The sequence below is a fragment of the Hippocampus bargibanti genome, linkage group LG16, assembly GCF_051943395.1.
Source record: "Hippocampus bargibanti isolate YZ-2025 linkage group LG16, ASM5194339v1, whole genome shotgun sequence".
NCBI lineage: Eukaryota > Metazoa > Chordata > Actinopteri > Syngnathiformes > Syngnathidae > Hippocampus > Hippocampus bargibanti.
The window spans coordinates 6902936-6915717 of NC_142749.1; the positions used below are offsets into that span (position 1 = coordinate 6902936).

Consider the following 12782-nt stretch of genomic DNA (forward strand, 5'->3'; position numbering starts at 1 on the left):
TAATGTACACAATCTGTTTGTTGCCCTTGTGTTTAAGACTTTTGTCATCTGTGATCTTTGCCTTGACAAGCTGTCAAAATTCAAATGGACGTTTTAAATAAATCCGTCATGACATCATATCACCAGAAGAGAGCGTAGAAAATGAGGAAATCACACACATTCGTCCAGCCCATGTGAGGCTCACTAGGGTTTTAAAAATAAATGCTTACCTTTTAAGGAAGCTTCTGATAAAGTGCACAGCAATCGTACTGGAGTTAAAGTAAAGATTCTAATGGTCAAATGCTATCCAAATAAAATGTAAAAGCGGATAAGTTAAAAATCAAAGTATAGAAGTACTTGCTTTTAACTCATTCACTGCCAGACGATGTGCAAAAACGTGTCCACTCCGGTGCCAGGGTTTTTGTCATTTTCACTCAAATTGCAGGATCCACAGAAGATTAAGTTTTAAGACTACTTACAGTAAACATTCAGTACAGCATTAGAAACCTTAGACGATCTTCTTTCATCAGAAAAAAAAAGAGTTAATTCCTAATTTATATGGGTCTGGAGTTATGCGACCTTGAAATGGGGTTGGCTGTACAAAAAAATACAATACATATTGATTTATATAGCGCTTTAACAACAGCTGAAGCTCTAACAAACTAACTTGGACAAAACACCAATGTTGCCCGCTGGTGGAACGGAAAAAACATTGCCAGTGGTCTGACCAGCGCTTTATCAGCACCGCCTGCAAGAAAAAACAAAACCCGAACAAATTCGGGGATGGCCATCCACGTCACACTTTTCAATTCCCGAATAAATTCGGGAATGGCGTTGAATGAGTTAAAAGTCCAAGCGGATGAGTTCAATATAAAAGTATAGATGTACTTGCTTGTAAAATATAAATACCCAAATATGCATAACAGTAAGCAACACACATTTTCAATGACTTTAATCATTACCCTAGAACAGGGGTCTGGAACCTTTTTGACTAAGAGAGCCATAAAAGTAAAATATTTAGAAATGTTTTTCAGCGAGAGCCTCACGCGCGCGCGCGCGCACATACAAACGCTCGCGTGCGTGCGCGCACACGCGCGGACACTTTTCAACAAAATATCCGAATGCATTATTTAAAATAACTTTGTGATAGTACTCACCGTTAACATGAATGTTTTTCCGTTCCTCGTGTTTGGTAAAACGATCGGAATGAAATTCAATTTGCCGGTCCAGAGGCGAAGTTACTGCTAGTTAGCCTGCACACGGCTCATAAGCTTCCACACTTGCCATCTGCAATCTACTTCTCGGAGAAGTATGTCAATGCTAACGTTAACATGGGGTTTGTTAAAATGTCACTGACATTCGACTGTTTCATCGATGGTAGTTTCATTGCAAATTAGAATCAGAACATTCGTTGTACTAAATTCATCCTGTCTACTTGATAACTAATGTTAAGCAGATTCCTTACTTACAGACAGTGTATTGTCAGGTATTTGAACACCGACAATACACTGTCTGTAAGTAAGGAATCTGCTTAACATTAGAATCAGAACATTTTCTCTCCTCACCGTCTTGCTGGAGCTCAAACACTCGCCTGTCGCCACACTCAAAAGGAACAGGCCGAGATTCCCCCGTGCACGCCCGCATTCGGTGATCGAAAGCCGGCTTGAAGACTTCCGCAGACGCCCGCTGTCACACTTCCAAGGAGGGTCACCCCCCAGCTCACTCCCACCCGATGCGGTTCCCTGCACACACACCGGTGCATTCACGCTGAAGTGCACTCGTTGGGCTCATTTAAAGGGGTGTTTACCTGTTTCAACATGACGGCCACTATCATCCAATCAACATGGCGCTTTCGGCCATTCTAGGTCAGTGTCATCCAATCAAAACTGCGCTTTCCGCCAACTGCAGCGCCAACGGGAAATGAACGGCGAAAAAAAACGACGAAACGAAAAAGTAAATACATATTTTAGTTTTATCGGCGAGCCATATGCAATCATCAAAAGAGCCATATATGGCTCGCGAGCCATAGGTTCCCGACCCCTGCCCTAGAAGTACCAATATTGAAATTACAGTGTTGCCACGGTGAGGGACAGCAGAAGCATGATTTCATTGCTTGCGGCGCACTGATGGCAGGAGGTCACTGCGCAAACTGAAGGCCGGATGTATCAATGACATCCCCGGCAACACCCCTTTTACATCAGGAAAGTATGTTATCCTCCCAACTGCACAAGTACGACAGTCTGTGAGTAACTATTTGGTGACTGTCCAACACTGCTGATAGTGGACAATTTCAGATGGCCGGCTTCCGTGGGAAATGTTGTCCCTCTTTATAAGTGCCCTGTGATTGACCTGTCAAGGGTGTACCTTGACTTTTGGCCAAAATCAGCCGTGATAGGCTGAATGAGCAGTTCCAAAAAATGGATGGATGGATGGATGGATGGATGGATGGATGGATGGATGGATGGATATACTGCACTGGATTTAACTTTGAAGCGCCGCCGGCTTTCTCTTATATGTTCTGTTTGATAAACCTCATGTCATGTGTTTCTTTTAAGATAGTGGGATGTTCCGAGCAAACCAAATATGTCTCATTCCAAGTTAAGGCATTATTCATGGTTGAAAGTAGAGACGTTGTTTTTGTATTTGGTTCCCCGGGGAGCTGTGTAGATTTGGTGTCCAATCAGGTGGCTAATTGAATTGGCCTGCAGTCACTGGTTTGAATCAATCCTCTGATTAGATATTTGGAATGAAAATCATCTGGACTCTGAACCTCGGGGTTCATACGGATGACCGGCAGCTTGAAAGTGTCTGTAAACAATCGTCTAATAATGTGTCACTTGTCGCCACGCTGCAGCACTGACTCGAAGACATAAAAACTCCTCGACGGTTAAACAATGGGGCTCAGTTTCACAGACATATTCACATCCCCGATTCTTGCCGCTCATACACACAAATACAAAATGAAAAAAACTATCAAGGAGTATGAGGGTGACAGTAACAGTGAACGAACCGCGGTCACCGCCGTACCTGATCTCATTCCCGCATAACTGCCTGAAATATGATTAAAATGCCACCTTACCTTCATTCCTGTACTGTGCTTCTGACATCTGCTTAGATGGCCTCGCAACATGCTTCTGCGCATCCTTGTCACTGAGAGGAAAATAACAAAGCACATCATAGATTTTAAAAAAAGGATCTGAGAAGATCCTGCCAACATCCTACAAAAAGTATTCATGTCCCATTAACTCAATCACCGCCGTTCCCAAATTTATTCAGGAAATGCAAATCATGACGTGGAGCGCCATTTCTGAATTTGTTCCGGCTTTTTTTTCTTGCGGTCAGACCTCTGGCAATGTTTTTCCCTCCCACGAGGGGCCAGCATTTGCTTTAGATACGGCCGCCCCCATTTTAAGCTCAGATAACTTCAAACCTACATAATTTAGGATTTAACTCTTTTTTTTCTGATGAAAGAAGAGAGTCTAAGGTTTCCGACACTGCATTGAATGTGTGTGTAGTCCTAAAACTCAATATTTTGTGGGTCCTGCAATTTGAGTGAAAATGACCAAAAAAAAACCCTGGCACTGGAGTGGGCACATAATTGCACATCGTATGGCAGTGAATGCGTTAAGAATCAAAGGTATTGTTGTTTTGGAACAGCTGCTTTCATGGCTTCTCCTTAAACCTTTCAGATTATTCTCATCTTTGTGACCTCCATCTTTATTTTTTTTGTGCAGAATATTGATGTGACCAACTTCAGCAGCAGTTGGAGTGATGGTTTGGCATTTTGTGCCCTCTTGCACACGTATTTGCCCGCCCACATCCCTTACCAGGAACTCATCAGTCAAGATAAGGTACAGGAAGACATATAGACACACACATGGCAACGATTGACTTTCTCCCCTCTTGCATATGTTTAAAGTCAGCCGTCTTAATACATGGCGATAGTGGGCGATTGCATGGTGGTGTAAAAGCTCAAATTTGTTTATTTTTATGGGGGGCTTGCTGTGAAAGATAACATGGACAGTATTTTAAAATACTGTGTATCTACTGTACATACTGTACATACTTTAAAGATAGCGACTCCTTTGCATAGTTGGTTGGATTCAGTCATCTGTGACTCACGGGCTTCCACATTTACAAGCGAAGCAATCATGCATAGTTGTAACATCATCAAGTTTACAAAGGGTCTTTCCGATTTGAAGTTTTGACAAGCGAATCATTCCAGAAAAAAAAATTAAAATACCATAGTTTCCAATATATAAGGCACACCCGGGATATAAAGTGCATAACCCACTGAATGGTGTATTTTTTAAAAAAAATCCAGATAGAAGGCGCTCCAAATTGTAAGGTGCGCCTTCAATGAATGGAAAAAAGAACTTTTCCAAATATAAAATATAAATATATAAACGTTTTCTAAATATAGGGCACACCACACAGGTGCACAGTAGAGGTTACGCACGACTTCTTCTACAGGGGGAAATGGAGTGGGTGGCTGCTGACAGAAGTTGCGAGACCTGTTGTGGCTCAATATTATGTCAGATATAAGGTGAACGTACGTATAAGGCGCAGGGTCATCTTTTGAAGAAAATCAAGACTTTTGGGTGCGCCTTTTACACCGGAAAATACGGTACCAAATCCAGAGGGTTTCATCAATCTCTTCTGACCTTCAATCAGGCGTTTGGCGTTATTTATTTCCCCACTGTTAAACCACGCAACATAAGTCATTCATAAAGTTAGCCACTATACTTTTTAATAGTTTGAAGGAATCCTTGCTAGTCACAAGGTCTGAGCAGCCTGTGTCTGCTGCTTTAAAAGAAATGTCCAACCGCTGCACTTTATTCATTTTAAGTGACAAATGAGTCACTCGCGTTACATTAAGCAGATGACGGAGACACGACGCTGCCACCGTGCTGAATAATTCAATAGACAGGAGTTGACTTTAATAACTCTTGCTGAGTGACTTCACCCCTGGGGCCCAAACAGCCAAGCAGCTCTTTCCAGTGTAATCTGTCCTTCTACTAATCTCATTACTGCCCCTCTCGCCCTTTATCATCCCATGTTTTTTACCCAGGATTGTAATCGATGGCCTCAAGTTTTAGGCAGGTCACAAGCAAACATGCTCTTTTCCAGCCAGACTGCACTTGATCATCCAAACACGGGACGGCTAGTTTTGAACGCAACCATCACAAATTTGGCGGCTTGCATTTTTTTCAGTTTATGGGGCAAATCGGGGCAAACCACGAGACAGACTGCAGGACACTTTCAAAGGTTGTGTTTGTACGGGTACATGAGATTACGTCATTTGCCAAAAATACATCCCCACCCTGTTCTTTAAAAATGAGAGTTGGAACCAATTTTTGAGACTGTACCACAGGGGAATGAGAGGATGTCCAGTTCCAATTTCCTTTGGAAAGCATCGACCAAATGTTTCTCAAAATGTCATCCATGTAAATATTTTATATACATTTTTACACCTCTATGCAATCTTACTGTTTGACTGCTTCATGTGTTATTGTTACAACCCGATGAGCAGCATGTAAATGTGACAATGCGATTCATTCTTTTCATTCAGATCCGGAATCTGACTCTGGCTTTTCAGGCTGCTGAAAGTATTGGCATCAAACCTTCCCTGGTGAGTTGGAATGACACAAATGATTTTATCAATGTCACTCGGAATCGACATTTGTCTGATGCTTTACGTGGCTACTTGCCTCCTGATTGTACTTTGATTGTACTACTGGATAGTCCGAGCTCTTATTTTTTTTAAGTAAAGGTTTAAATGTAACCCAAATTAGGGGAAATAGCTAACACTTGTACCTACAAAATCAGAATTTTCTTTCACTCATTCACTGTCAAACGTGCAAAAATATGTCCACTCCAGTGCTAGGGTTTTCGTCATTGTCACATGAATTCTCGGACCCACAGAAAATTTTGTTTTAGGACTACATAAACATTCAATGCAGCGCAAGAAACGTTAGACTCTCTTCTTTCATTAGGAAAAAAAAGAGTTAATGCCTAAGTTATATGGGTCTGGAGTTATAGGAGCTTGAAATGAGGGTGACTGTCCAAAATACAATGCAATACATACGTATTGGTTTAGATAGCCCTTTAACAATAGCTGAAGCTGGAACAAAGCACTAACATGGGAAATGCTGCCTCCTTGTGGTAGGGAAAAACATTGCCAGAGGTCTGGCCAGAGCTTTATCGGCATCCAAGCAAGGAAAAACAATGAACAAATTTGTGAATGGTGCTCTACGTCATATTTTCGATTTCTAAATATATTCGTGGATGAGTTAAACTTCAGTACACAACCCAAAATTCCAAAATGGCAACCCTCTTCGGGGTGCACAAATCCAACATTGGCTGCATTCTGAAAACAACCCAGCGTGTTCAGGTTTTTTTGTGACCCGAGTCACACGTCAACACACAGGAACGGTGTTAGCCCAAAACTTGCAGTTGTTTATTTTGGCCTTGAGAAAGTCAAGTCGGGAAAAAAAAATCAAGCTGAGGTTTACTTAAAGTTCAAGGGAGAAGCACGAGGAGTCCCCCAAGGGTATCTGCACAGGAAAATAAAACTTCAGGCGATGCTTACCAAAGCTCGCTGCGTGAAGTTGCAGCACAAACATGTAGCGAGGACAATGTGGGAACCAACTTATCTCATCCCTAATGATTCCGCTGAGCTACAGGTGAGTGATTAGCAGGCGAGCCTCAGGTGCGAGATGTTGAGCACCCTGGCTGAGGAAGATGCCTGGCTGGCCCCACCCTAACATACCTTTTTTTAGTATGTACACAGTTCAGTAAAAAAGAAAAGAAAAAAACACTTAAAGGACAACCGACGTCACTTTTTTGTTTCCTAACTGACATAAGAAAAATGTTTTATAGCATCTAAAATACACAAAACACTCATGTATGATATTTTTAGTCAAATGCAAAACACCAATAAAAATGACTTAAAGTGTCCAAAATCTGCAAAAAATTGAGCTGCGAATTGGGAATTTTCAGAAAGTCCCGCCCCCAGTTCGTGACATCACGCCAAGACTTCTCGCATTGCTTGTGAATCAAAACAATGGCTTCAGATTCGAAGAATACGCTATCTTGTTACACATCCAGTTATGAATATGATTCAAATAGTTCTGAAGAGGAAAGCATACATGTTTGCATACGATTAAAGAATTTATTTGTGCCATTTTGAGGCAACATTGGGGGGAAATCTCTCAACCAAAAAAAGAGGCACAAAATGGCGACCTCCTGTGGCCACCTCCGTTTCCACAGGCTGATAAATTCCTTATATGGCGCTTGGACGCCCTCTTCTGGCCTTCTGGCGGCTTTTGGGTGCAACACGAGGTCCCCAGACCAAACAAGTACAGCAAAATACATTGACGTGATGGAAGGACTGCTAAAATGCGTCTTTTTTCGCTTAGGGGCGTTCCTTCAGTGACATCACGTACGGACTCGTCACCAACTCAAAAACAAGACTTCCTGAATATTCAGCGCGAGTCTTAAAACGTAAAATATAACTATATGCGGTGGAATCTTATTAAAATACGCGCAGTAGAAGTCATTTGAAGCCATTTTACAAATTATGGACACAACTTGTCCGGAGACGTCGGTTGTACAAACTGACCCCATGAATTTGATGTTTCATAAAAAAAGTTACAATAAATAAGTGGACAAATAAATAAATAAATAAATAACAAACAATGGAATAAATACAACCATAAATAAATAAATAGCAAACAATAGAATGAATGAATAAATGAACAAAACAAATACATGTAAATACAATTTTTAGAAAGGGTCAAATTCAACCAGGTAGCAGTTGGGCCCTTTGAGACTGATACTTGGGTTATTTTTCACCCAATTATTTTCAGAGTCAAAATGTCCTCTGCAGCGTATGCCTATTCAGTAGCCGTTCATCAGAAAATAATTGCTAAAATGAGTTCAACTTTAAATGGACCACATGCTGCTATTTTATCATCTTACCGGTATCTTCCACAACAGTCTTGAATGCTTCCGCCCAACTGTTTAGTCTGAATTCTTTCAAGACATCCAAATTTATCTTATCGGGACGACGCGAGCGGGGTCCTCTCTCATGTGTTTGACAGCAGAAAGGCAACCTGCCGCATTCCAAGCATAAAATGCCAACAATGTAAATTTGTGAATTTGTGATGGCTGGCTGGCTACTTTTGAAGCCGAATTGACCAGAAGTTCCGATGTGTATTTTCCACATCGATTTTATTTTATTTTGATAATGCAGCTATGTTGTATATGTCTTATTTTCAGCGGGCAGGGGGCGTAATTTCTAAATTCTACTTTATCACTCTGGAAAAAGCGATATTTTGTTTCCGGGTACGCCATACAACTTGTGAAAGTGATTTCAACTCAGTCCAAAAAGGAGTCAAATAAACAGCTCGTTTATTGTGCATTCATCTGCAAGATGCAGAAGGACCCGCATGAGGATTGCGGATTGTAAAAGAATGTTCCATCTTGAGTCTTGACCACACTTCACTTTCTTTTGTTGTTGTTTTGGGTGTGCATCTGGCGGCAAGATTGGAAGCGTTCATCTTTTTCTTGTCGAACTTAATGCAGTGGGAACCTTTACAACTGAACGTAAGAGGCTTTGATTAAATTTGGAATCCATTTTTCTTGCAGGAGATGTCGCCACGATAAAACCTTAATTTCACCCTATGGACAGGCTTTAAATAACATTTTTACCTAAGTGTTGTATACAACAAGTGCCCTTTGTCTATTTTCTAGAGCACTTGTGACAGACTTTTAGAATGCAGAAAGTAATCAGAGAAAACCCACACAAAGCTTCCTTTGGATCAGGCAGTCAGGAGGAGAACATTGAGTTCACCACGGCTGTTAAAGAAATGAAAAAGCAATACACGACTGTGTGCAACTGCGCTTGTCCATTGTTGTTTTTGTATTTTTACTGTCAACTTAAGTCTTGTGAGACTCGCGGTGTTGTCGGATGATAGCAATGTTGTTGGTGACATTCTTTCGAGGCGTACAGTATTCTCATTTCTGCAAAGCGGCAGAAAAATGCAGAAAAGTGCATAACTACAGATCAAAATCTGATGTTGCATGTGTGTTTCTTTCCTCTGAGCAGAACATTGAGGAGCTAATGAAGACTGACCGGCCCGACTGGCAGAGCGTCATGCAGTACGTCTCTCAAATCTACAAGTACTTTGAGACCTGACTGGCATCTGCACTCCATTCGCCTTCCCGACAGACTCTCCTCACCTCCTGATCAGTGCCGGACACTTAGACCCATCTATTTCACAGCAGTTGCTTTCTACTGCAACACGTTCAACCACAATGTGGTCTTGTTGCATATTTCTACTGTTACAAGCGAAAAGTGGCAAAGTTGAAGAGATAGTGTGAAAGCAAAGTCCACTTTTTTTCCCCGGGTGAAACTTTCAGGTGACTCTGAAGTGCATTTTAACCCTTGCATTTCAATTAACTTAGATTTTGGAATTCACATGTCTACCTGTTTAGTGTTTTTTAACTCTTCTTTCACAAGGTGCTGAAAATGCATTGCATCTCAGACTCGTTGTGATATTCTTGTCCCTCCCGAAAGCCAAACATTTTTAGTATATTTTCCTACCTTTTAAAAATATATATTCAACGTGGTCCTTGACTTTCAAATGTTGTGCCAAATGATGCATGTGAAAGTGTAGATTACGGTGCTTTTAAAGTGTCATCTACTTGTGCTGGATGTTGAACAACAAGGAATCATTGGAAATTTGGCTGCTTGTACAATATTTTGCCAGACATGCTGCCATGTGTAACTTGGAATAGTCACAATTTTTTTTCCCACGTCGCTTTGGAAGTGAACCATTTGTTTATTTACGTGCATCCTGTGAAGTGAACTCATGGGCAAAAACTTATGTGTTTATTCATTTTAAGAGCTGTTGCATAAATAAAGCTGTGTCAATTTGTATTACTTATTAATACTCATTTAAAGCAGCTCAATGTTCCAACAGTGACGAAAGCACAAATTGCTTACCTACTTTGCTGAGAAATTTTATTGACTTTTTTTTGTTTTTTGTTCAAGGCTTCTTGTGATAAGGTGAGTAGACACTGCACTTGAGTGGAAATACAAATACTAGTGTTTAAAAAAAGACTGATAAAAGGATTGATTCATTGACTTGAGTGTAAAAAAAAGTAGAGGCTAAATACTTATTTGTACCGTTACAAAGGTAAAAAAGAAGCAGTTTTGTCACCCAAAATAGTTTCCTACTTCCAAAACTGCTCTTACTGAGAAAACAGAAATCACAATAAAAATATGTTTCCAAAGCTCTGCTTGAAACCAAAAATAATAAGAAATGAGCGAGTATGCGGGGAAAATAGAGCGTACATGTATTCGAAGAGTTTTTTGAGACTGGACAAAGATTGTTTTGTGTTTCTTTTTTAATCAGGAGCTGGCGGCATGTAGCCTGACGCAACATGATTAATCATCCTGGGAGCTAACATGAAACAATGCACTTTTATATGATCGCGCATGGGGAATAACTTGTATCACTAAATCCATCGAATCTAATTTGCAAAACTCCGGGTACAGATGCACGTATTGTACAAAAATTCTACACATCAATTTCAAGTGACAATTTTTTTTAAACATTAACTCATTCACTACCAGATGATGTGCAAAAATGTGTCCACACCAGTGCCAGGGTTTTTGTCATTTTCATTCAAATTCAAAGGACCCACAGAATATTAGGTTTTAGGACTACATAAACATTCAATGCAGCATAAGAAACCTTAGACTCTCTTCTTTCTTCAGAAAAAAAGGTAATTCCTAAATTACATGGGTTTCGAGTTATCTGAGATTGAATTGGAGGCAGTTGTACAAAAGGCAAATGCTGCCCTCTCTGTGGGAAAAACCTTGCCAGAGGTCTGACCAGCGCTGTATTGGCACCCCTTCCCCACCCCCCGCAAGAAAAACCAAAACCTGAACAAAGTCGGGAATGGCGCCCGACGTCGTGCTTTTCAATCGTATCCCGTCATGAATGAAACCATACATTCAAACAACAACATCACATTCAATCCTGTTAAATGCGTGTCAGCACCCATCTGCCAAATCTGGCTGTTCCAGTTAGCTATCCCTAACATTTATTTATTCCCTTTCATTCCTTTAATCACTTTGCTGCTGTGAAATGTTAATGTCTCCACTGTGAGACTAATAAAGGCATATCCAATCCAATCCAAAAGTTTTCCAAATATAAGGCACACCCACATTACAAGGCGCTAGAGTAGAGGCTGGGGTTACGCACTACTTTTTCTACAGCAGGAAATAGAGCATGTGGCTGTGAGTAGTAGTTGTGAGACCTGACCTGAGACTCAATATTACTTCACATATAAGGCTCACCTGCGTAAAAGGCACAGGGGTCATCGTTCGAATAAAATCAAGGGGGGGGGGGGGGGTTGACCTTTTTGACCGAAAATCAATTTTTCCATCAATCTCCTACGATCTACCGGTTACCACACACGCACACATTTACACCGGCATTTCATTGGGAGCAACACCAAAAACTGTCCCAAGATGAGTGTAACACAAATAAGGTGGGCACAAAATATCACTGCCTACCTTCGTCGAGACCTGAAACATTTGTGTGTTGTGCTGTTGTAGCTCACTCGGACCGTTTTCAAGTGCTTCTCTCGGCTTATCAGGTTTCCATCCTTTGCCAGTACCCTCTGTGAATTGTACATAAAATGCCATTATTGTTTTTGTTACAACAGCCTGGCACCCCGCCCTGCACAGAGAAACATGTCTGAGGCGATGATGCCTAGTGACAGGAATAATAATAATCAACTTACAGACCTCAACTTACAAACACCTTAACTTACAAACTTTTCATCATACAAACGTCAAATTTATGAAAATTAAACCTTATAATAAGCACTATTTTCATAATACACACTCACCACGGCTGGCGGAGTGATCTTCGGCGGAAGCACACGACCGAACAGCACCAGAGGTTAAGTTACCAACAGTCCTTATGGAAGGTGACTCTCCTCCCATAAGCCATCAACGGTCATCAAAAATGTAAATAAAACTTTATTTTACAGCACAGTTTATTTCTTTAATTCTCGTGTAATGCGCCTCTCTTTCCAAACAGCAATTCCCTTTGATCTTCGACCTCCAAGGCCATTCCATCAAGCCATAAATGACCATCACAAATGTAAATAAAGTGACTTTATGATACGATGCAGTGTATTTATTTCATTACAATACAATAGCACATTTATTACACATAGAATAAGGTATGTTGTGTGTAGTTTTAAGGCTTATTTAGTTGAAAAGTATATTTTATGGAAACCTGGGAACAGATTATTTCCATTTTAATGGTTTCCTATGGGATTTTTTTTTTGAGATACACACTTTTCGCCTTACACACTCTGTCTGGGAACCAATTAAGTTCGTAAGTTGAGGTCTCACTGTACGTGCCTTGCTCGAGAGGGTGTACGTTGAGTGTTTAGATGAATCCGCGCGTAATTACGCATGGCTCTTGGGTGACACTGCGTCTCTGGACGTCTCTTTCATCATGATAGCGCTCCACTTGACTGAGAAATGCGGGTCTGTGTGTGGAGAGAGAGAGGGAGGGACAGAGAGGGAGGGAGGGAGGGAGGGAGAAGGGGGCGTGGTTTGCATGCTTCTTACTCTGGTGTTCCTCCTCGACTTGAAAAGTGCTATTAGTGAGGAAACTTGCGGCGCGCAGGAAAGTCTTCACTCAGTGGGCCACTTGTGGCGAGAACGCGCCCACAGACATTGCAAAGGTAAGAAAAGCACCAAACGA

At 41.1% G+C, this 12782-nt stretch overlaps 1 protein-coding gene and 1 long non-coding RNA gene across 4 annotated transcripts in view; one reads left to right on the top strand and one right to left on the bottom strand.

The window, feature by feature from the left end:
• The window catches only part of specc1 (sperm antigen with calponin homology and coiled-coil domains 1), a 57365-nt gene extending 47386 nt beyond the window's left edge, over positions 1 to 9979 (top strand). For 2 of the 3 annotated variants that reach the window (XM_089016941.1, XM_089016943.1), the window contains 3 exons: positions 3714 to 3830; positions 5552 to 5611; positions 9092 to 9978. In XM_089016941.1, the coding sequence (XP_088873067.1) occupies positions 3714 to 3830; positions 5552 to 5611; positions 9092 to 9181 (267 nt within the window). In that variant the 3' untranslated portion in view covers positions 9182 to 9978. Of the gene's footprint in view, positions 1 to 3713; positions 3831 to 5551; positions 5612 to 9091 lie in introns of all 3 variants that reach the window. The other variant, XM_089016942.1, reaches the window with a different exon arrangement.
• Positions 1 to 12782, bottom strand: part of LOC148886227 (uncharacterized) — a 56218-nt gene that overhangs the window by 43247 nt on the left and 189 nt on the right. Inside the window, exons 2-4 of the long non-coding RNA XR_016117839.1 lie at positions 12434 to 12564; positions 11573 to 11679; positions 3059 to 3129 (exon numbers count right to left, since the gene is read on the bottom strand). This is a non-coding gene — a long non-coding RNA (uncharacterized LOC148886227). The remainder of the gene's footprint in view (positions 1 to 3058; positions 3130 to 11572; positions 11680 to 12433; positions 12565 to 12782) is intronic.